The 23925-nt window shown below is 44.9% G+C and overlaps 1 protein-coding gene across 1 annotated transcript in view; it reads right to left on the bottom strand.

Annotated features, from left to right (window-relative positions):
* LOC311223786 (kelch-like protein 10) overlaps positions 1 to 5311 on the bottom strand; it is a gene marked incomplete at both ends in the record, with an annotated part of 85408 nt that extends 80097 nt beyond the window's left edge. Inside the window, 3 exons of the mRNA XM_084308553.1 lie at positions 985 to 1088; positions 1683 to 1782; positions 4952 to 5311. Coding sequence (XP_084164679.1) covers positions 985 to 1088; positions 1683 to 1782; positions 4952 to 5311 — 564 coding nt within the window. The remainder of the gene's footprint in view (positions 1 to 984; positions 1089 to 1682; positions 1783 to 4951) is intronic.
* Between the last annotated feature and the right edge of the window lie 18614 nt (positions 5312 to 23925).

Raw genomic sequence — 23925 nt, 5'->3', positions numbered from 1 at the left:
CTCCTCCTGCTCCTCCTCTCTCCTCCTCTTCCTCCTCTCTCTCCTCCGCCTCCTCCTCCTGCTCCTCTCCTCCTCTCCTCCTCCTCTTCCTCCTCCTCCTCTCTCCTCTCCTCCTCCTCTCTCTCCTCTTCCTCCTCCTCTCCTCCTCCTCCTCTTCCTCCTCCTCCTCTTACTCCTCCTCCTCCTCTTCCTCCTCCTCCTCCTTCTCCTCCTCCTCCTCCTCCTCCTCCTCCTCCTCCTCCTGCGCCTCCTCCTCCTCTTCCTCCTCTCCTCTTCCTCCTCATCCTCCTCCTGCTCCTCCTCCTCCTCCTACTCCACCTCCTCCTGCTCCTCCTCCTCCTCCTCCTCCTCCTCCTCCTTCCTCCTCCTGCTCCTCCTCCTCATCCTCCTCCTCCACCTCCTCCTGCTCCTCCTCCTCCTCCTCCACCTCCTCCCCCTCCTCTCCTTCCTCTTCCTGCTCCTTCTCCTCCTCCTCCTCCTCCTCCTCCTCCTCCTCCTCCTCCTCCTCCTCCACGGGGAGCAGCGTACTGGCTCATGTTAGGCAGGCCATGCATTATGCAGCAGCTTATGTCAGCGCGCTGGATCTTCATGTCCTCGGCTGCAGTCCACCTGTTGCTGCTCTGGTCGTAGCGCTCCACGTTGGAGATGGAGGTGAAGCCATTTAGGCCTCCGACCACGAAGAGCAGGTCATCCAGCACCGCAATGCCAAAGTAGCTGCGGGGGTGAGCATGGCAGGCAGGGCGCGCCAGGAGTCAGTCAAGGGGCTGTAGGCCTCCGCGCTACGCAGGTCGTTTCTACCGTCAAACCCTCCCACCTGAGGACAGGACACATGAGAGGAATGTTTTAGTGTGTGGCTCAGGCAGGCAGGCAGACACTGTATTAATCCACTTAGGGAAATGAGGGCATCACAGCAGCATTGCAAGTCAAATTATACATATCTATAGAAATATCTAGTATAAAGCATTTGTCTCCGTGTGCACCTACCGCATAGACTTGTCCTCCATATGCAGCGACTCCCAGTCCTCTACGCCTGCTGCTCATGGGGGCGATCAGAGTCCACTGGTCAGTGTCTGGGCTGTAGCACTCAGCTGTGAGCAGACGCTCCGTCGCGTTAAAGCCACCACAGATGTAAACCTGTAATAAGAAAGAATATTCTAATTTAGTTGATATATTCCATTTAATTTCATTCTACTTTAATTGTCTGTTAATGTTGATGCACCAAAGGACCCAGAAACATCTTTTGTATGTGCAAGCTTACTTGGCAATAAAGACATTTATGATTACATTGTGTTCATCTACCAGCATGTGTCCCTCAGTTCCACCCACCTTGCCCTGGAGGGCTGCTGCCCCGGCGCGGCTCCTGCACTCCAGCATGGGTGAGATCACAGTCCACTGGTTGGTTTCAGGCTCATAGCGCTCGGCGGTGTTCAGTCGCACGTGTCCGTCGTGCCCTCCCATGGCGTAGATACAGCCGTCCAACGCGACCACGCTGAGGTAACTGCGGCGTGAGTGCATGGGAGCCGCCTGCAGCCAGCTGCGAGTGATGGGGTTGAACCTGTGCACACTGCTGAGATGCTCGCAGCCATCCCAGCCGCCGAAGCAGTAGACCAGACCGTGGAGATAAGCGGTGCCATGGCAGTACTGGGGACTCTCCGCCTCAACGCTCACGTCCATCCATCCACCGGCTCGGATATCATAAGCCTCCATGCCAATGGTCGTGCTGCCGCGATTCCAGCCTCCGATGGCCAATAGGACCTCCTGGGGCAGGCGTGGGCGGGTCAGGGGGTTTGGGAGCCTGTCGGAGCCAGGGGGGTTCAGGATGCTGAGGATGAGGGGCCTGCAGTCGTGGCTGTCCCTCACCACAGGGTTGTTCTGGACGTTGTTCAGCAAGTAGTCAGGCCTCATCAAGCCAATGCGAATCTGGGAAGAGACAAGCAGACAGCGGGTACAACTTAGACATCGGTTGTAGATGGTTTCTGTCGCTAGGGAACAGTTTGGACCCAAATGTTTGAGAACCACTGTACTAGGGACAGTGCCGTCTGGGAGAAATGCGAGGCCCTGTGCAAGATTTAAACGCTGGGCATACAGTCAACATATTCTTAAATAATAGTGCTGCCCGAGGCTGGGCATATGATACAGTCAACTTATTCTTAAATAATAGCACTGCCCGAGGCTGGGCATACAAGTTCAAGTTCAAGTTTCTTTATTAGTTGTCATACTTTTATACAAAATGCTTCTTTCTGTTACGCTCCAGAGACTGTGCTAGACAAAAGGATAAGTATAAAATAAAATAAATATAGCAAGTATAAAATAGAAGTCACGTAGGTAGACACAAGTGTTCAGTATGTACATATGTCAGTGGCGGCTGGTGAATTCTTCTCCAGGGGGGGCGCTATACCAAACATTTTGCAAACATGTACAGAGGCACGCATTGGCGAATATTTAAGTAGGTAGAGTACAACTATCACCATTGCCATCAATCAATATATGATTATATGATCACAGTCAGTCAATGCAGCCACGTTTCCAATAGCCCTACACAAACACGCACGCCCAGGTCTCTCTCTCTCTCTCTCTCTCTCTCTCTCTCTCGCTCTCTCTCTCTCTCTCTCTCTCTCTCTCTCTCTCTCTCTCTCGTATTCAGATCCGTCCAATAATAATCACAGATGTATATCTTGTCATTTTAAACAAGTCACCATTATATTGTCCGTGTGATTATGCCCCCCGCGGCGAAATTAATTAGTTAGTATCCCCCTCTATCTCTCTCTCACACAGACACACACATCCAAGCTATCGTTACAAGACTTACTTCACAAGAGTTGAATGGGGCGAGATATTCAGCTGTCCAGTCCACAACAAGCCATAATCCACTTCTTTTAAATCCACTCAAAAAGAAACTCCAGTGACGTTTAAACAGTCCATACCGTCGTTAGCTGCATCCAGCTACCAGCCAAGGTAGCAAAATATCCGGACTGCCGGAAGGATCCGATCATCCGGAAGGACCCTGCTTGCTTGGTGCGCTAGAAAACGCGCTCCGATTCCATCATATTTGAACGCACTGATAGGCGAAATGTATTTGCTAGACCTATTTAATTGGCTGCGATGGTACAGCGATGAAACCAGCGCACGCCCACTGTGTGCGTGATATGTCTCGCCCAGCCTCAGGTAGTCTACTCTCATATCAGACAGTGACGTCATGTGAATCACAAAACAATGATTTATATTTGATATATTAACATTATATTGTGCATTGGAAACACAAACATACTTAAAATGAGTAAATATTATTCATTTTAAACATGTTTATTTTATTTTTAAGCGTCTAAAATAAAAATAAAACATTTTCTTCTTCTCCTGCTCTCTTTACCAGGGGGGTGGTGCTCCAGCGCCCCTAGTGGCCAGCCGCCACTGACATATGTACAATGTTCAATGCAGAGTAGAAGTAACTGAGTTACCATACAATATACTATACAATATACTAATATACAATATACTATATAGTGCAAGCACAAATGGGATGAGGTACAATTTAGGTACAATTTACAGTAAGGTGTACTGAGGTATGGGTTGTAGTGCAAATTCTTTGCCAATAAATATAAAGTGTGTTTAGGTGTTCTAAAGTGTGTAGAGTGGGTGCTACAGTCAACATATTCTTAAATAATAGCGCTGCCCGAGGCTGGGCATATGATACAGACAACAGTCAACGTATTCTTAAATAATAGCGCTGCCTGAGGCTTAGTGGCAATGCACCTGTACAGTCGTGCACTTTATGATTAATTGAAAATGGGGGACCCTGATGTAAACAAGACGAAAGTCTTTCTCTGGTCTGCATCCCCTTAACAATTGTATGTATTGAGCTGTACTGTACTGTACCCATTCTGCAATCTGTTAATAAACGTTTCAATCAATCAATCAATCAAGTACACCTGGCAGTAACAGGGAAAATGCATAAAACACACCTGGAACCTGATAAACAAGCTTAAAGCCAGGTAAGATTTTCTAGCACGACATGCAGATTTGCAGTTTTGCCTTATTTGAATTGAACTCTATAAGCTTAGTACACACGTCACAAATTGCACGATGCAACACACAGAATGAGAGAGACAGAGAGAGAGAGAGCAAGAGAGAGAGAGCGAGAGAGAGAGAGCAAGAGAGAGAGAGCGAGAGAGAGAGAGAGAGAGAGAGAGAGAGAGAGAGAGAGAGAGAGAGAGAGAGAGAGAGAGAGAGAGAGAGAGAGAGATCCACGGCGGGGGAGAGTAGATTGCATTAAAAACTCACCCTAACGCAGAGTCAGGTCTAAGATGAAGGAGACGAGTTCACCAGTCCCATGATGATATTGTCCCCCCCATTGGGATGAACAACTTTCATCTTCAGTCCATCTGCCGAACGTCCTCTTCGTCTTGGCATAACCTAATCACTATACTTGGTATTGATAAGCTTACGGGACGCAGCGTTATTTCTTCTGCTCTGATGCTGCACAGCGGTCGCGTGGATAGCGCTGAAAAGTCAGACCCCGGCGCTACCTGTAACCCCTCCCCTCGTTGAAACCAGAGCCTCAGAGCTCCAATAGTGTATCTGCAGAGCCGCAGATACACTATAGTATATCTGCAGAGCCGCAGAGCCCGGAACAAGTCAGACACATTCTACAAACGTGTCTAATGTGAAATATATAAGCATGTAAGCAAAACTAGATTTTAGGTCTGTGATGGAAAGTGATTGTTAACATTCTATTTTTACATTTTTTGTATTAAAAAAAAAAAAAAAAAATCTTCTCGCGAGGCCCCCCTCCCTGCGAGGCCCTGTGCGACCGCACTGCTCGCACACCCCCTGAGGCGGCCCTGACTAGGGAACCTAGTGTTGTTTTTATGTAATGCACAGTAATACAATTAGTTACCTTGGGCAGCAGCAAAGGGATGTGTGTTTTACGCTCCTCACGGGAGTGGTCGATCCAACGGAGGACGGCCTCGAACACCGTCTCCTCGCTCTTCACGTTCAGGTCATCCCTCTCGATGATGTCCACCAGTTGCTGCAGGGACAGCTCCACAAACTCCTGTGATACGTGCAACATCTCCTCAAAGTGGCACACGATGAAGAGATGGGCCTTGCGCCTCAGGTCAGGGCAGCAGTAGATGTCCACGAACCTCCAGATGCCGACACAGTTTTCCAGAGACAGCTGGCCTTCTAGGAAGTCAGAGCACGCTCCTACTATGCCAGTGACGAGAAGCTGGTCTGCAGCCACCAGAAGCTCTTCCACGTTCTCTGCTGTCACCAGCACAAAGCGTGTGTAGGCGTACTCTATGATGAGCTGCATCATACCCGGGGACACCCCAGGGATAGTGTAGACTGCTTTCTCTGAGTCGCTCCAGTGAGTGAAGAGGGCTCTGTGGGACGCAGAGTATAGAGATATCTGATGAGTAAACATTTCAATGTAGAAGTATAGGGTCTTAGCACAGTAGAAGTATAGTATCTTTTTACAGTATAAGTACAGTATAGTATATTTTTACAGTATAAGTACAGTATATAATATTTTTACAGTAGAAGTACAGTATATTATCTGTTTACAGTGTAAGTACAGTATATTATCAGTTTACAGTAGAAGTGCAGTATAGTATATTTGTACAGTAGACGTATGTCGTACGGTATTATCTGTTTACAGTAGAAGTACAGTATGGTATCTGTTTACTAACCAAGCTAACCTGATCCAAGCTAACCTGAATCAAGCTAACCTGATCCAAGCTATCCTGAACCAAGCTAAACTTACCTGAAATAGTCACTGCAGTCACACAGGAGGGCCTTGTGGGCATTCAACTCAGTGCTGTTGACTTTAATAACCACATCACAGAGCCTTCCCTCCAGACACAGCTCATTAAGGATTGTACATGACATTGTTTCCTTTTCCATGTGGGGATTTTAAATTGTATCTACAGAATATATTCAAGCTTACAGACAAGTAGCCGGAAACAACAAGTCTGCACTTGTCTTCTGAGATATGAGAGCTTCTGAGAGAATTGTTGTATATATACTGTACACAAATGTTCTAGAATGTTCTATTATGACATCATACTGTGACATCACAAATGTTCTAGAATGTTATATTATGACATCATGATCATACTGTGACATCACAAATGTTCTAGAATGTTTGATTATGACATCATACTGTGACATCACAAATGTTCTAGAATGTTTGATTATGACATCATACTGTGACGTCACAAATGTTCTAGAATGTTTGATTATGACATCATACTGTGACGTCACAACGGAACATGTTTGAGGTCCATTTGAATAATTTAAATAATATGTTGACATTAAAAAAGAACAAATAAAATGATAAATAAAACTACATAAAACAATGATACAAATTATAATAAAATATTTAAGTAAAATGTATAGAAATAAAGAAAAATAAGACAATGAAATAAAGATAATAATTCATTTAAAAGCTATTTTAAAATGTTTAGTTTTGAGCAGTGCCAACCGAGTCTGCTGTCCTAACAGACTTGGGGTCTGTATAGGGTAAGCACTTATTCCCTCCGCCCTGAACATTTATGGAGATGTATGGGCCTTTTAAGTCAGTGATAAAAGTGTCTTTCAAGGATAAGTGAGCTCCTGCACTGATTATTATAGTTCAATATTCAATATTTGATCACTAAAACCCCCCAAAAAGCATAAAACAGCCCCTCCCCGCCCAAAAAGGGCCCCCAAAAATAGCACAGGCCCAGTGCCCTTTTCAGCATTTGAGCACCTGCCCCTCTAAAGTCCTGTGCATGTCCCTGTCGGAGAGAGCGCTGTTGGTCATGTGTTTCGGTGTGAAGGTGCTGTGTCACTTGGTTTCTTGTGATTTCGACAGGGAAGTGAAGGAACAGTCAACAACAGGGAGAGAGGGAGAGAGAGAGAGAGAGAGAGAGAGAGAGAGCTGCAAGCAGTAAACAGTGGTGAACTACAGACTATTTTATGAGTCTATGAAAGGAAGGAACAAGAACTTTGAGAGACTGCTAATATGACTTATATGAGATTCTGCTCTGACAACTAAGTTGACTGTTTTGCCTGTTCAGATTGTGCAAGGCACATACAACAGAAGGGTGACGTTCCATGGACTTTCTGTGAAGAACTGCAGGCAGGGTATCTGGTGTTATTTCTGTTGGTATGACATTAACGTTGTTAATATTATTTACCCCCCTTGCAATTTTGCGGTTCTACAGTCTATGGTGTGTTACAAAGGTTTTCTTTGACACAGCATGGTTTGGGCCTAATTCTGCATGTGACTATAGCATAAAGCCTGGCTGTAAAGGCGACTCTTGTGTGGGTCTATTGAGCCCATGTCCATTCAGATATCTTGAGGTGGGACGTCCATAGCCATGACATTATCCTCTAATCACCTTAGCTTATTTGTGGAGCAGAATCTACTCCCTTTGTTTGTATACTTAACTAGCATGACGGAGCTGGTACCTTTGGATTTAGAGTAATTTAAAGACGGCTAATAATACAGTGGAAACAGGTGGGGGGGGGGGGGAGAAGCGGGAATGGGGGAAGAAATGTCTTTTGTAATGTGGCAAAATAATTATATTTTTATATTCTGTTTTATTATTTTTATTATTTCAATTTTATTGTCATTATTGTTATTGTTGTTATTATTATTATTATTATTATTATTATTATTATTATTATTATTATTATTATTATTATTATTATTATTATTATTATTATTATTATTATTATTATTATTATTATTATTATTATTATTATTATTATTATTATTATTATTATTATTATTATTATTATTATTGCTGTTATTGTTCTGTGAAGTCTTGTTTATTATTATTGTTACTGTATTGTGTCGTGTCTTGTTTCATGTGGGAGAAAACGTTTAATAAAACATTCGATCACAAAAATAAAATGTTCACACTGACTTTTTAGATGTTTGATTGCAATTGTTTCCTTTGATCTCCTTTGTTTTACTCGTTTGATTTGTTTGTTGATCTACGTCTAAACTGCACTCGTCCGTCCAACGTGTTCGTTTGTGTGAGTCTATTGTTAACAGGTCTCTCTTGAGAAAGAGATATAGATCTCAATGAGACAGAACCTGTTTAAATAAAGGACAAAAAGAAAACACATCCATATTGCCTGAATTATTATTTTACTTTTATTTTTTACTTCTAGTCATTTTATTATTATTATTATTATTATTATTATTATTATTATTATTATTATTATTATTATTATTATTATTATTATTATTATTATTATTATTATTATTATTATTATTATTATTATTATTATTATTATTATTATTATTATTATTATTATTATTATTATTATTATTATTATTATTATTATTATTATTATTATTATTATTATTTTAATTGTTTTATGTTCTTCCATTTCATTGGTTGTTTTATTCATTTTAATTGTTTTTATTCATATAACTTTTTATCTTTATCTCCTGTAGCACTTTGAGATTTTTACAAATATAAAGTGTGGTACAAATTGAATGTATTATTATTATTATTATTATTATTATTATTATTATTATTATTATTATTATTATTATTATTATTATTATTATTATTATTATTATTATTATTATTATTATTATTATTATTATTATTATTATTATTATTGTTATTGTTATTGTTATTGTTATTATTATTATTATTATTATTATTATTATTATTATTATTATTATTATTATTATTATTATTATTATTATTATTATTATTATTATTATTATTATTATTATTATTATTATTATTATTATTATTATTATTATTATTATTATTATTATTATTATTATTATTATTATTATTATTATTATTATTATTATTATTATTATTATTATTATTATTATTATTATTATTATTATTATTATTATTATTATTATTATTATTATTATTATTATTATTATTATTATTATTATTATTATCCAGATAGCATCAGCCCAGTGTGTCAGCAGTCAGCACACAAGTCTTTATGTGTTTTAAATGTTGATGGTTCTCATTTGATCTCAGGAGAAACAATGTGAGTGACTCCTTCAGCAGGACGCCATGCCGAGTTTCTCCTCGCTGTAAAAACACTGTATCGCCAGATCAGAGCTGAGCTGAACACCGCGAGACGTCCAGGTGTGACCTCCTGACCTCCTGACTCAGTGGCGTCGTTCCAGTAAAAGGCAAGGTATGGCAGGGAACCACAATATTTTGCATACGAATTATGCAGAATGTAATATCATAACTATCTATTACTTTTCTTGCAATTGAGCCAATTTTCCTTAGGTACAGTTTTGAGGTGTGTGTTCAACAGAATGTAGTATCAAAAACACATTCACAAAAAGTATGGGTTACTGAATGCTGAACTGCACTGTTATAATCACTAAGCCATTGTAAGACCTTACCTGTGTCCCTGTATCACTTGTCTCTGCTGCCCTTTGATTAAAAAAGTCCTTATGTCCATTTTCCTTTTTTTTGGGCATATTTCAGTTAGTCACAGTAAAAGTCACCTACACAGTAAATTTTGCAGAGTAAATTTTACTCAAACTGAGTCCATTTGAGCCCAAGTGAGTAAGATTTTACTCAGATTGAGTTAAATGTACTCAGTTTGAGTCAAATTTACTCAGCGAAATTTACTGTGTAGTAAAAGTGAGATAATTGACAATATCAAAATATGCTAGGGCTGTACCGAATAGTTCGAAGCGTCGTTCATAATGTTGACATTCGAATTCTAAATCAACATAAAAAATTGCAATTAAATAAATTTAAAATAAAAAAAAATATTTTTATTTTTTATTTTAAAAATTTTATTTGCCAAGGTATGGCGAGTGCCATACCTTGCCATACCAGAACGACGCCCCTGTCCTGACTCATTCGCAAAACAGTTCATATGGGACGACGTGGCACGGTGAGGGATCGTGTGAGAAGGAGCTAAACGCTTCTCGTTCTCAGTGACGTTTAACCGAAATGGAAATGCAAAACCTGCTCCGCGTTAAGTAGGGTTTCACTCTCACTCAGGCACGGATGATGGTGTTGTTTCTGGAAAGGCCAGATTTCCTGACGGCACGCACTCTGTCTGCCTCCTCTTCTGTTACTGTGGACCGTGGAGACAAGTCAAGTCAAGAGTCAAGGGTTTTATTTGTCACGGCATACAGGGCATACAGTGAAATGCGGGTGGTCAATTGTGCAATAATCAGTGTTGGGCGGGTGGTCAATTGTGCAATAATCAGTGTTGGGCAAGTTACTTTTAAAAAGTAACTAGTTACAGTTACTAGTTACTTCTTCCAAAAAGTAACTAAATTACTTACTCAGTTACACATTATAAAAGTAACTAGTTACTTCAGAAAGTAACTATTGCGTTACTTTCAAGTACATTTTTTACATAAACAACATACACAAATCTAAACTATTTTAACACATTCGGGGCCATTGGGGGCCTTCTAATATCACTCTAGACGGCTAGCATTTCTAAACAGACTTGCATAGTTCTTGAGGCTGTTTGTAGAGCTAAATCTATACTTTATAGTATTGCTATCTGTCCATTCTCATTGTCAATTGAGACCATAAACCGTCCCTTCAAAATGGCTTAAAGAAATAATTTTTTCATCAATACGTTCTCATTTTATAGCATCTTGAATATAAGCGTTATATGGGATTTGGGCTAGTATATTTCCTGGAAGGCGAGATACAGGGCGCTAAGCTAGTAACGTTAAATCCAATGGTATTTTGGCCCTACAGAAGCTAGAGCTAAAAATCAAACTGCATATGATCGATATGATGGTCCACCATGAATGCATGAAGGGGGGGGGGGGGGGGGGACGTTGTTTCTGATTATTGATTATCAATAACCGCGTTAGCCTCAGTAGCCACATTCGCTGATCGGGTGGATGGCTATCATAACAAGGCCTGATCAGCGTGTAATTTACATGAAAAAGATCTTACCGTGGGCCGGTTGGATCCCCAAAAGGATTTCCAGTTATCGATCGCCATCTGGTAGATCGATATGTCCATTGGCTGATCATATATTCCTTTACTGCACACTGAAATCCGCGTCCCAAAACGTATTCCGTGCTACATGCTACAGGCATAGTTTCAGGTTAGCAGAAAACTACATTGAAGATCCAGAAAAAACAAGACAACTTCTGCCACAGGGAACACTGCATTATTGAGATAGCGCCCCTAAGAGGATCTGGCCGGTAATGCACTTTTTCGAATTCAAAGAGTAGGGTACTTCTGCAGTGCTGCTCTGTGACATTGAGTAGGATATTAAAATGGAATAAAAGCCAAAACAACCTACTGTGGACCTCCAATAAGCTCCCATTTACCTTATCTTACACTTGTGCTTTTAGCACTTGTTCTCTCTTAGAATTTACTCTGTGTTCTTACTATTAAAGTCGAACCTGTTCAAGAGTAAACACTCTCTGTCTCTGTGATTGCCTTCAACCATTGGAATTCACCTACCTGCATTCTGACAGAAGACCTGACCATCAGAATTCCATGGAGGCCATCATGGAGATGCTCCGGACGCAGGGAGCAGCCCAGACACGGATGGAGGAACATCAGCAGCTGGTCAGCGCCGAGTTAATCCGACTCAATGGGGTCGTCAGATCATCCCAAGCGGTGGCGCAGTCGGCGTTGGCCACAGCCCGACAAGCCCAAGAAGGAGTGGCTGGTGTGCAGTCGGCGGCGGGGGAAGCAGCGCTTCACGCAGAGGAAAGTCGGGGGGTGTTCGGGGTCCAAGAGCGGTCCCGCGAACCACATCTGCAGGCGCCCGCTCGCTATGACGGATCACCGGATGGTTGTCGGGAATTCATCACCCAGTGTCTACTCGTTTTCCGGCTGCAACCACGATCATTTCCATCGGAGACAGCGCAGGTAGCGTATATTATCACATTGCTCACCGGCCAAGCTCTCTCCTGGGCTACGGCGGAATTAGGGGCAGGGGCGATAATCTGCGACAGTCTGGACGCCTTTACCCGGGAATTGAGAAGAGTATTCGATACTTCCCGGGTACTCTCGATCTTCGAGGCTGGTGGTCGTCTTCTCGACTGCCGGCAGGGCCTCCGCACTGTCGCAGCTTATGCTATCAATTTTCGGATCTTGGCTCGGGAGACAGCTTGGGCGGAGAACGTCTGCGTGGTTCTGTTCGTCAGGGGACTCTCAGCGCGGATGCGAGATGCTCTCTCCGCGCGTGAGATCCCCGAGCAGCTGGAAGTGCTGATCAACACCACCATCAAGATGGATAATCGGCACCGGGAGAGGGAGAAGGAGCATGTCAACAACACCCAGCCCCAGGTATGTTTTCCTTCTTCTCCTGGTGTTGATAATTCCATGCATTACACGAGTGGGCCACTGGGTGATGAATCCATGCAGCTTGGAGCGCTGTCGCTCTCGGACGACGAGAGGCAGCGCTTCATCAAAGAGCGACGCTGCTTCCGGGGCGGCCGCACCGGTCACCGCTTCGGCAGCTGTCGGGTCCAGGCTGTATCGGCTCGGCGCCAATCGGGGATGGAAGGTGCGCCGTCGGGCCTCGAGAGGGCGCCAGCAGGTGGGCTCATTCCTGCCAAAACCACGGATTCCCGTACATTTTTTGAGGTGGCGATCAACTGTGGGGGTGACATTAGGGGAACTAAGGCTCTCATTGACTCAGGGGCGGCGGGCAATTTTATTCACGTGGGATTGGTGAAGGAGTGGGGAACCCCGGTGGAGGATTTAGGGGTTCCCTTACCAGTCTATGCCCTGGACGGTCGGCCCCTGGGCAGTGGGAGCGTCACCCAGCGCACAGTTCCCTTACACATCCGGGTGGAGGGTGGGGAGTGGGAATGGGTTACCTTTTTTGTCATCTTTTCCCCCTATTCTGTCATGGTGTTGGGTCATCCCTGGTTGTCGTCATGTGTTCGTGTCATTAATTGGAGCACGGGCGAACTCTCAACGGCGGCCGACGTCAAGTCGATCGTCAGCGGGAGTTTGCCCAAACCCTTGTCTCCCCCCCCCTCTTCTCTTTTGTCTCCTCCCTCTTTCTCCAGGATGGTGGGGAGCGTGGCAGATTCTGATCTACCCTCTAATCCCGATTTAATAGGGGTGCCTGAGATCTATTGGGACCTGGCGGACGTTTTTAGCAAGACGCGTGCTAAAGCACTTCCGCCTCATAGATCATACGACTGTCCCATTAATCTTCTACCCGGTACCTCCCCGCCTCGCGGGCGAATGTTCTCTCTCTCACGCCCCGAAACCTTGGCCATGAACACCTACATAGAGGAGGCATTTCTTGCGGGGCACATACGCCCTTCCACTTCCCCTGCCGGCGCTGGCTTCTTTTTTGTTGATAAAAAGGATGGGGATCAGCGCCCATGCATTGATTATAGGGGATTGAATGACGTTTCCATCAAGAACCGATATCCTTTACCCCTCATGGACACGGCCTTTGAGTGCTTACAGGGGGCACAGGTCTTTTCTAAACTTGACTTACGTAATGCATACAACCTGGTCAGGATTAGAGAGGGAGACGAGTGGAAGACTGCATTTAACACACCCAATGGGCACTATGAGTATTTGGTCATGCCCTTTGGTTTGGCTAATGCTCCGGCAGTCTTCCAAGCCCTGGTTAACGACGTGCTGCGAGACTTGATTGGGGTGTCTGTGTTTGTCTACTTAGATGATATCCTGATTTTTTCTCGCGATATGGTGCAACACCAAATGCACGTTCGGGAGGTGCTAGACCGTCTCCTCAAGCATCAACTATTCGTTAAGGCTGAGAAGTGTGTGTTTCACACGGACACCGTGTCCTTCCTGGGCTTTGTGTTGACGAAGGGCGATCTGCGCATGGATCCAGCCAAGGTGAGTGCAGTTTTGGACTGGCCACGGCCTTCGTCGCTCAAGGGGTTACAACGGTTTTTGGGCTTTGCAAATTTTTACAGGCGCTTTATTCGCAATTTTAGCGCCTTAGCCAATCCCTTAACAGCTCTCACTAAGGCCTCTCTCCCTGGCTTTGAATGGTCGCCTAGGGCTGAGTCGGCCTTCTGCGATCTTAAACGTCGTTTTACATCCGCTCCTGTATTGATCCGCCATGACGCGGAGGTTCCGTTCATTGTGGAGGTGGATGCCTCTGACGTCGCGGTGGGGGGGGTGCTCTCTCAGAGATGCTTAAAGGATGGGAAAGTGCACCCGTGTGCTTTTTTTTCTCGCCGTCTGTCACCAGCCGAGCGTAATTACGACGTGGGTAATCGGGAGTTATTGGCGATCAAATTGGCACTGGAGGAGTGGAGACATTGGTTGGAGGGGGCGGCACATCCTTTCATTATTTGGACTGATCATAAGAACTTGGCTTACATCCAAGGGGCTAAACGCCTTAACGCTCGCCAGGCCAGGTGGACGTTGTTCTTCACACGATTTCGATATACCATCTCCTATAGACCCGGCTCCAAGAATATCAAACCTGACGCGTTGTCGCGCCAGTTTGATCTTCCTGGGCGGGAGGAGCAGCCCCATCCCATTATTCCACCGGCCTTGATTTTGGCACCCGTGTCTTGGGGCATAGAGAAGGTGGTAAGGTCGGCGCTAACGCGGGAGCCCGATCCTGGTGGGGGTCCTCCGGGACGGTCGTATGTTCCCAAGGTGGCGCGCTCACGCTTGCTACAGTGGGCACATGCGTCATCCCTCACCAGCCACCCAGGGGCAACCAGGACCCTGGAATTTATCCGTAGGAGGTTCTGGTGGCCGACAGTGGAGGGGGATACGCGTTCCTTTGTGGCGGCCTGTCCGGTGTGCGCACGTAGTAAGACCTCTCGACGGGCACCGGCGGGTCTCCTCCGACCACTTCCTATTCCTAAACGACCCTGGTCACACATATCTCTGGACTTTATTTCTGGTCTTCCCCTTTCGGACGGATTCACCACCATTTTGGTGGTGGTGGATCGGTTCTCTAAGGCGGCTCACTTTGTCCCTCTCCCCAAGCTTCCTTCGGCCCGGGAGACTGCTGATTTAATTATACAGCATGTCTTTCGGGTCCACGGGCTGCCAGTAGATATCGTGTCGGACCGGGGTCCTCAGTTCGCCTCCAGGTTCTGGAAGGCGTTTGCCGCCGGCCTCGGCGCCTCTGTCAGTCTGTCGTCTGGGTTCCATCCACAGTCGAACGGGCAGACGGAGAGGGTCAACCAGGATTTGGAGGGGGTCTTGAGGTGTTACGTTGCCGGTAGTCCGGCAACGTGGAGTAGGAGGTTGGCTTGGGCTGAGTACGCGCATAATACCCTTCTCTCCTCTTCTACCGGTATGTCTCCCTTTCAGTGCCAGTATGGTTTTCAACCTCCTCTGTTTCCCGAGCAGGAGCAGGAGGCGGAGGTGCCCTCGGCCCAGGCACATGTGGCTCGCTGTCGCAGGACGTGGAAACAGGTTCGGAAGGCGCTACAGAAGGTTTCGGTTAGTACCCAACGGCAGGCTAACCATAAGCGTCGTCCGGCTCCAGTTTACCGTCCAGGGCAGCGGGTTTGGCTTTCCACCCGGGATCTCCCTCTCCGGGTGGAATCCAAGAAGCTGGCTCCTCGCTTTATAGGACCATTTAAAGTGATTCATCGGGTTAATCCAGTGGCTTACAAGCTACGACTTCCGAGCTCTATGAGGGTTCATCCGACGTTTCATGTGTTCCTGTTGAAGCCATTCCTCTCATCGCCCTTGGCCCCGCCACTGCCTGTGGTTCCTCCGCCCCGGTTTATTGGCGGTCAACCCATTTACACGGTGCGGAGGATACTGGGTTGTAGGCGGAGGGGTAGGGGGTTTCAGTTCTTGGTGGATTGGGAGGGGTACGGGATAGAAGAGCGTTCTTGGGTGCCTCAAAGGGATATTTTAGATCCCAGCCTGATCGTTGATTTCCGGCGGCTGAATCCCGAGGCTCCTAGGTGAACGTCTGGTGCCGTTCGTCGGGGGAGGGTACTGTTACGTTCTGGACACCGACCTCGGTCGGTGACCACCCACATTCCTGGCATATGTCACTGGGCTTGTCACCTGTCATTTCCCTGTCAATTAGTGCTGTCACTTAGGGGTGGTTCCTGATTGGCTGTCACGGGGGTGTGTGTGGAATGTTGGTATTTTGTCTCTATTTAACATACCTCTCTTCTGCTTGTCCATTGTCAGGTCTTCACTAATTGCGTTCGGGGATAACGCGGACGGTTCTACTGTGGACCTCCAATAAGCTCCCATTTACCTTATCTTACACTTGTGCTTTTAGCACTTGTTCTCTCTTAGAATTTACTCTGTGTTCTTACTATTAAAGTCGAACCTGTTCAAGAGTAAACACTCTCTGTCTCTGTGATTGCCTTCAACCATTGGAATTCACCTACCTGCATTCTGACAAATTACTATGTTTATATAGTGGATCATACAAATACAAACACAATAGATGTTTTGGAACTTTTGATATGTATTGCCCCTCAACAGGCCACAACTGGGCAACATTCAATTATGCTTGTTAAGCACTATACCAAAAATAAATAACAAATATATACTGATTGATTGAACATTTTAATGAACAGATTGCAGAATGGGTACAGTACAGTACCCAGTACATACTTAACTATGTGTTCACTGTTGTGTTACTGGCTGCTTCTCGGCATAAGCCCCATAATAAGACCGTCTCTGGCTTCGTCCAGCGGACACCAAAGCTCAGCGATGCCGCTCGCGGCAGCATATTCTCCCCGCTGGCGATCGGAGCACGGAGGGTCGTGGACCCGGACGCAACGCAGTCGCGAAGCCGGCGATGCGATTTTTTATTGGTTTGTCATGACAAACCAATTACATAATCCAACATATGTGTAAAGAAACAACATATTCCAGTTAACGGTATATTTTTTTAATGATTCGTTACGGCGTAATCAATACTCCATTTGTATAAATTAGGTTAACTGGAGCGTAGTATTGCTGCTTGGCTGAGGGCCGGGTCGCGGCTCATGCGCATGCGTGCGCTCGGCCAATCAGAGCAATGCAGAAGGACAAGTGGGCTGCCGAAAGTATTCACGCTGCCAGGACTGATGGCATACGACAACCATGACTATGAGAGGTGGTTGCCAGACTACTGGGCAATGCTCTCTTCACTGTCAGATGAGCAAATGGAGCTCTTCAACGATCACTTTACCCAGTCGATGACAGGGCTACCCTACTCCTGCCAGCCCCTCAATCTTTGGATAGAAACAACTATGAATCTGAACTCAAAGCTAAAGCAAGGATGGACTCAGCTTTTAAAGAACGAGAAACAACTGTTCTCAACAACAAGGAATGCAAACAACATTGCAAGGGTGAAGTCTACTGTGAAGCGGGGCCTCCAGTGCCAGCGTCGTCACAGGAAGCATGTCGAATGCCAGCCAGCGAGGATGAAGAAGGATGAGCAAGCAGTTCAGGACCTGCAGGCATGCATGAGGGATTTTGAAGCTGACCCATTTGACATCTCCTCACCTACACTGAGGTCACTACAGTCTGGCCTGGTCGCAGTGTCGGCGCCATGGGGGGTCATTCGCGGGCCATGCCCCCCCAGATGGCGCACTGTGCCCCTCCAAACGTCATGGGCAATTGTTATAAAAAAATTAAATAATTAAACATACATTTTTTTTTATTATAGTAAAAGTCAGATGTTTTCCTTTATAAATAGGCTATTTAGCCTATTATTAAACGAAATTAAACAAAAAAAGTCTTAAAAGAAGTGTATGTTTGAGCGCACGCTGATTGGTGTGTGTGTTTGAATTTGTTATTGCGTAATTGGTCACGTTGAGTTGATGGGTAGGGTAGTCAGAGCGTGACTGCGTGACTTGAGTGAGCGTGAAAAGTACAATAGAGTCAGTGGGTAAAATATAACACTTGGAGACGGACATAAAATGGATATATACGAAAATGGTTGCATGCCATGCATGGTGGGGCAGGGGGGGCACCTAAGGCTTCTTCACGGCCTCCTCCCTGGTGACGGTCCTCCAACATCTAACGTTGAAGATCTTTCGGTAAGTGAGGCGTCATGAAGACGAAGTCTGCCAAGAAGCGCCCGGTGCTGCCGCTGCAGCTGCATCTGTCACAGCAGAAGCTAGCGTGGTCTATAATCATAATATGTCATCATAATAATAATAATGGATAATATAATGGATCGCCTATAATTGAGGCAGAGTTTGAAGTTGCAAAAGACCTCACGCGAAAGTGGGACACCGTCCTGAGGAGATTCAGTGCCACGACTCGCCGCCTCCAACTCTTCTAATGGGTAAGTCATACAGTACGACTCATACTGTTTAATTTAAGCCGCCGTGCCCCTTGTTATTATTAATAATACTTTCACTTGTTAATGAATTTAAGCCCAGCCTCGGGCTATTTCATACTGTTTAATTTGTGTGTGTGAGACGTGAGTGTGTTTGTGACGTCACGTGAGAGAGAGAAAGAGAGAGAGAGACATGTCTTATCTCTTATGCGCACTCATGTTTTGAAACGTGTGTTGGTTCGCGGGAAATTCGTTTTCTGACGCCTATATTTTATTTATGTATGCCCCCCCGCTGGTACAATATGCCCTCCCATTAAGTTGGTCCTAGCGCCGACTCTGCCTGGTCGCCTCACCAGAGTTATTGCCATGACCTTAAGACTGCAATTCCAGATGGCCAAGCTCAGGTTGAGAATTTTCTGCAAGAGCGGGTGTTCACCAAGATCAAGCCTCTTACTGCAACCATCCACAGGAATAAGAGATGGAATTTTGCAAGTGAAAAGAGCTGTGCACCTTCCGGTGCTCATATGCAGGTGGCCCATATGGAGAGATCAGGACTAGCGGCCCTGGTGGACCTAGCAGAGGGATCTGGTATGATACAACTTGAATCATCCCTTGAGAGAAGAGTGACAGAGGAGTGCCTTTCACTCTTCAATGTGGATGGGTCAATGCGCAAGACTGTGAAGAGCAAGTTGTTAGAGCTTTTCACCCTAGAACCAGTTCCTGAGGAACCGCAGAACTACGTGAGCCTTGTAGACATGGGTCTGATATGGCGGCTTGCCACCCCCACACCTGAGGACCGATGGGCTAGGAAGCGGGATGGTTCAGAGTACCGCTGGATTGACTACCTGCATAAAATCTGCGCAATCATCTTCTCACATCATGCCAATGCTTACCTCATCATTCTCATCAACGACAAGTATGACCTTCCCTTCAGCATCAAGGATGAGGAGCATGATCGTCGGGCAGCAAAACATCCACATGTCCCAAATGTTTTCCCGAAACCAAAAGACAGGTTCCCAGGTGCTGCTGAATTCAGTGAACTCATGGTCAACTCAGGAAACAAGGTCATATTGCAAAAACTTGTGAAAGAACAGCTGAAAACACAAGTGCAGGGTGATATCATATACTGTGAGGGAGAAGTGTCAACCAACCTCAGCACTGGCGTGCCTAATGGAGACTATGTCTTCAAACATCCAGAGGCAGATACAATGCTGCTCTCCGCCTATGCAAAGGTGAGGACCACCAACTACACTGGACCTGTTGTTCTAGACTGCAGAGACACAGACGTGTTTGTCCAAGCAGCTTATGTCTCACAACAAATCAGAGGTGATCTGCTGATCAAGCGCAAGAATGCATTTAACCAACTGCCGTGCAATGCTCTCTGAAGAGGTTGCAGACATCATCATACCTCTCCAGGTGATCACTGGCAGTGACCACACATCAGGCTTCTATGGAAAGAAAAAGGTGTTGGAGAAGGTGATGTTTGTTCCTGAGGCAAGAGAGCTCCTGGGACAAGTGGGTGAGAGTCTGGAGTTGAAAGATGAAGTGAGAGCAGATATGAAAGCATTTGTCCTCTCAATTGTTTACGCTGAGAGTGCAGATGTTACGTGTGGCCAGGCCAGAGCTTCCAAGTGACACAAATTGAAGAAGAAGTGTACGATTCGTCTCCCACCTGATGAGGACTCCTTGGATCTTCATATGGAAAGGACAAACTACATTACATATTGCCAGCTCCATTACAACCTTCAAGAACATCCTTCCCCCATTGGTCACGGCTGGGAACTACAGTAGTGAATGGGAAGTGCCGGCCAGTGCGTCATACCCTTCCCCCCTTGCCCCAGCAGCTCACATCTCATGACTGCTCAGATGAGAGTAGCAGTGATGATGAATGGAGTCAGTGTGGAGAATCAACAGATTCTGATGAAGAATAGTGATTCTGTCTCCGGTTCTCATCATCCATCAACAACAATTTGTTACGTTATATCGTCTGCTTAGCTTACTTTATATCCATCCCTACTCTGTATTTTGTGTTTTCTACCAGCCTTTTCTCTCCACCCTTATTTCCTTTATTTTTTAATATTGTGATGTGAACATTACTGTGTTTTATTCTAACAATTATATTTTCAGTTTGACATTACATGGTTCAGTTGCTGTGTCAGCCAGGGCGAGATGCTGTTGCCTCCAAATCTGCCCTTAAGGCCATTAGGCTACTAGTTGATCAATTATTATTTTGGAGTGCTATTTGTTGAAGCACCATAGTTATACAAAAGTTACAAAACATGTATAAAAGTTCACCTTGTCGTGGTAAGGGAGCTTGAGTACCTCAGTGAACCCTGAGACCTATGGCAGTAGGAGGAAACTCCTAGCAGGTTTTACCAAACCGGTCAGGTCTAGGGTGAGAGGTCAGCCAAAGTAGTCAGACAACCTTGTGGAAACAGCATCTGGGGCCAATAACCCACCCTGCTGAAGCAAACAGGGGTGATCATGTCTCCAACTTTCACAGATGGATGGAGTATGGTGGAAGACACCCACCTATCCCCTCTGTCCACAACTCAACTCATCATGAACAGAACTTTCATTAGAGCCTAATATGAAGGCTCTGTGACGATTTTGAAAAAAATCCCTTTTGGAGCTCAAAATTGGCAGCCATCTTGCATTTGAAGGTCAACAATATAGGTCAAATCATTATATAAACACCAAATATGTATTCCTTGATCAAAATAAGCTCTGAAACCATGTATTGTGCATCATTGTAGGTCAAACCATTAAAAGGTTAATTTCCACGGCAGCCATTTTGGATTTTGGTCTCTCACGAATTTTCCCCGCCTTTAAAAAAAATACACCCCGGCTAAATTTGTTTATTAACCCTCCTAGATGACAAATCCATTGAGAAACGGACCTTCACTCTCCACGGTCACGGAAGTGCCACAGATGACCCTACTATTAGTCGAATGCAAAAAAAATTTAATAATATTATAATTGTAATTTATAATTTTTTTTTATGAAAAAAAAGAATTATCATTCTTTCCAAAAGAAAAGAGGCCTAGAAGCGTGGCTAACGCTAATGGCATGCATACCAGAGTCTAACTGCCTAAGAAAACAGGCACAGAGGCACTGAAAGAGGATTTCACCCGTCTAATGAACACACTAGACTAGACAAATATCAAGATGTATCCATCAGTGGACCAATTGCATGCTTTCGCAGAGGACAAGAAGTCTTCCGTCGACTTCTTCAGACATTAAGCACCCCCCACAGCCCAAATGGAATGATGAAAAACTAAAAAATAATAATAGAAAAATATTCTACGTTTTTTTTTTTTTTTTTATAGTCGACTAATAGTCAACTATCGGCTAATTTAGTCGACTACAAGTCGACTATACAAATCCTTAGTCGGGGACAGCCCTACTGTGGAGACATGCACTCTGTCTGCCACCTCTTATCTTCCTGTGGAGACATTAGGCACAAGCAGCTTCAGTTGGAGAATTGGTGGAAGGATTACACAAATCAGAATGTTAGATTTAGCAGCCTGGTTCTCTGTTCTATGTCCCACTGCCACAGGGAAGCGGTGCAACACTAGTACAGGGATGTTGTGAGAGAGAAAGGGAGTGCGCCCTGAACCAGAACATCTAACACATGTGTATTACTCACAGAAGCCTTCTCTATAACATATACAAAGTCCTAAGAGATCCAAGTGAGTGGTGGAAAGGGTCTTTTCCAACGGTGTTTCTTAACCCTTTCACCGCCACACGGCAAAGGGTTAACCCTTTCACAACCACACGTCAGAAGGTTAACCCTTTCACTGCCACACGACAAAGGGTTAACCCTCTCCCCAACCACACGACAGAAGGTTAACCCGTTCACTACCACACTACAGACAGTTAACCGTCTGCAGTGTGGTAGTGAAAGGTTAACCGTCTGTTAACCGTCTGTAGTGTGGCAGTGAAAGGTTAACCGTCTGTTAACCGTCTGTAGTGTGGCAGTGAAAGGTTAACCGTCTGTTAACCGTCTGTAGTGTGGCAGTGAAAGGTTAACCGTCTGTTAACCGTCTGTAGTGTGGTAGTGAAAGGTTAACCGTCTGATGTGTTGAATACACCTTTTGTACTCAACACATCGACGTAAACACACAAGGAAAGAGTTTGCTAGACTACTGCCACACTACCGGACGAGTATAACACTTTTTCATGCCCAGAGGGAGCCCCCAACACCAACGCTCTGGTCAATGCCGAGGCTGATGTGCGCAAGGAGTTACAAGCACATCGCCATCCGCCAGGCAGCCAGGCCAGACAGCCTCTCGGGTGATCAGAGCGTGCACGGGCCCGCTGGCTGGTGGTGTGCTCCCATCCTGCTTCACGTCATCCACTATTGTCCCAGTACCAAAAAAGAGCAAAGTAACATGATTAAATGACTGGCACCCTGTTGCCCTCACTCCCACAGTGAGCTAAATGCTTTGAGAAGCTTTTCTTAAAAAAAACTAATCTGCAATGAATTACCACTGAAATTGGACCCTCACCAATTTGCTTACCGGGGCTTATCGTGGACAGGGTGAGCAGTTTCAAGTACCTGGGAGTCCACATCACAGAGGACCTGACATGGACAACACACAGAGACACTGTGGTAAAAAAGGCGAAACAGCACCTCTATCACCTGAGACAATTAATGAAGTACAGAGTATCGGGGGAAGATACTCCACTCCTTCTACTCCGGGGCTGTAGAGAGCATCCTGACTGGGAACATCACTGCCTGGTTTGGAAACAGCACGGCCCAGGACAGGAAGGCCCTACAGAGAGTGGTGCGCTCAGCCGAGCGTACTACAGGTATTGCACTACCAGCCCTGCAGGACTTATATAACAGGAGGTGCAAATCCAGAGCCTGCAGTATAACGAAAGCCCCCCACCACTCTGTTCAGGCTGCTGCGGTCAGGCAAGCGCCTCCGTACACACGCAACGAGAACAGAGAGACTCAGGCTCAGCTTCTTCCCCCAGGCCATCAGAACACTGAACAGTAATGTACAGTTTCTACGTCAAATGTATATACTTCTTTTCTGGACTCTTTTCGTATCACAAACAGTACTGTATTTGCAAATCTGGTATGTCATAAATGTATAGATGTAGCAGTACTGTCTATCTGTATGTCATATATGTTACAATGAATTGAAAATGGAGGACCCTGATGTAAACAAGACGAAAGTCTTTCTCTGGTCTGCATCCCCTTAACAATTGTATGTATTGAGCTGTACTGTACTGTACCCATTCTGCAATCTGTTAATAAAGTTTTCAATCAATCAATCAATCAATCACTGATCTCTCCACAGATAAGTGAACACACACATAGACACATTCTGCACTCGCTCACACATAAACGCACGACAGGTCACTTTAAACACATACTGTAAGAAAAGGACACTTTAAAGGAAGGAGAAAAAAAGGTCACTTTAAGGAAAGAACTGCTGTGGTTATTGTATAGTATAGTTACTTAGTATAGCAAATATAGCATAGGGACATAGAGTAAAACGGTATATTGTATAGTAGTGTACATATGACCCAGTGCCTTTAATTCTTAGCTAACATTGTATTGCATTTATCTCAGGACTTTTAACATTTTACTATTTTATCATGTCAATTTTATGTCTATTTTATTATATTCTACTTATTTTATTTACTATTGTATTCTTCTTACACAATCGAAGCGGGCATGGTCACCCGCATTTCACCGTATAT

The sequence above is a fragment of the Notolepis coatsorum genome (assembly GCF_963971535.1).
Source record: "Notolepis coatsorum genome assembly, chromosome: 2".
NCBI lineage: Eukaryota > Metazoa > Chordata > Actinopteri > Aulopiformes > Paralepididae > Notolepis > Notolepis coatsorum.
This window is presented reverse-complemented; position numbering and strand designations above follow the sequence as displayed.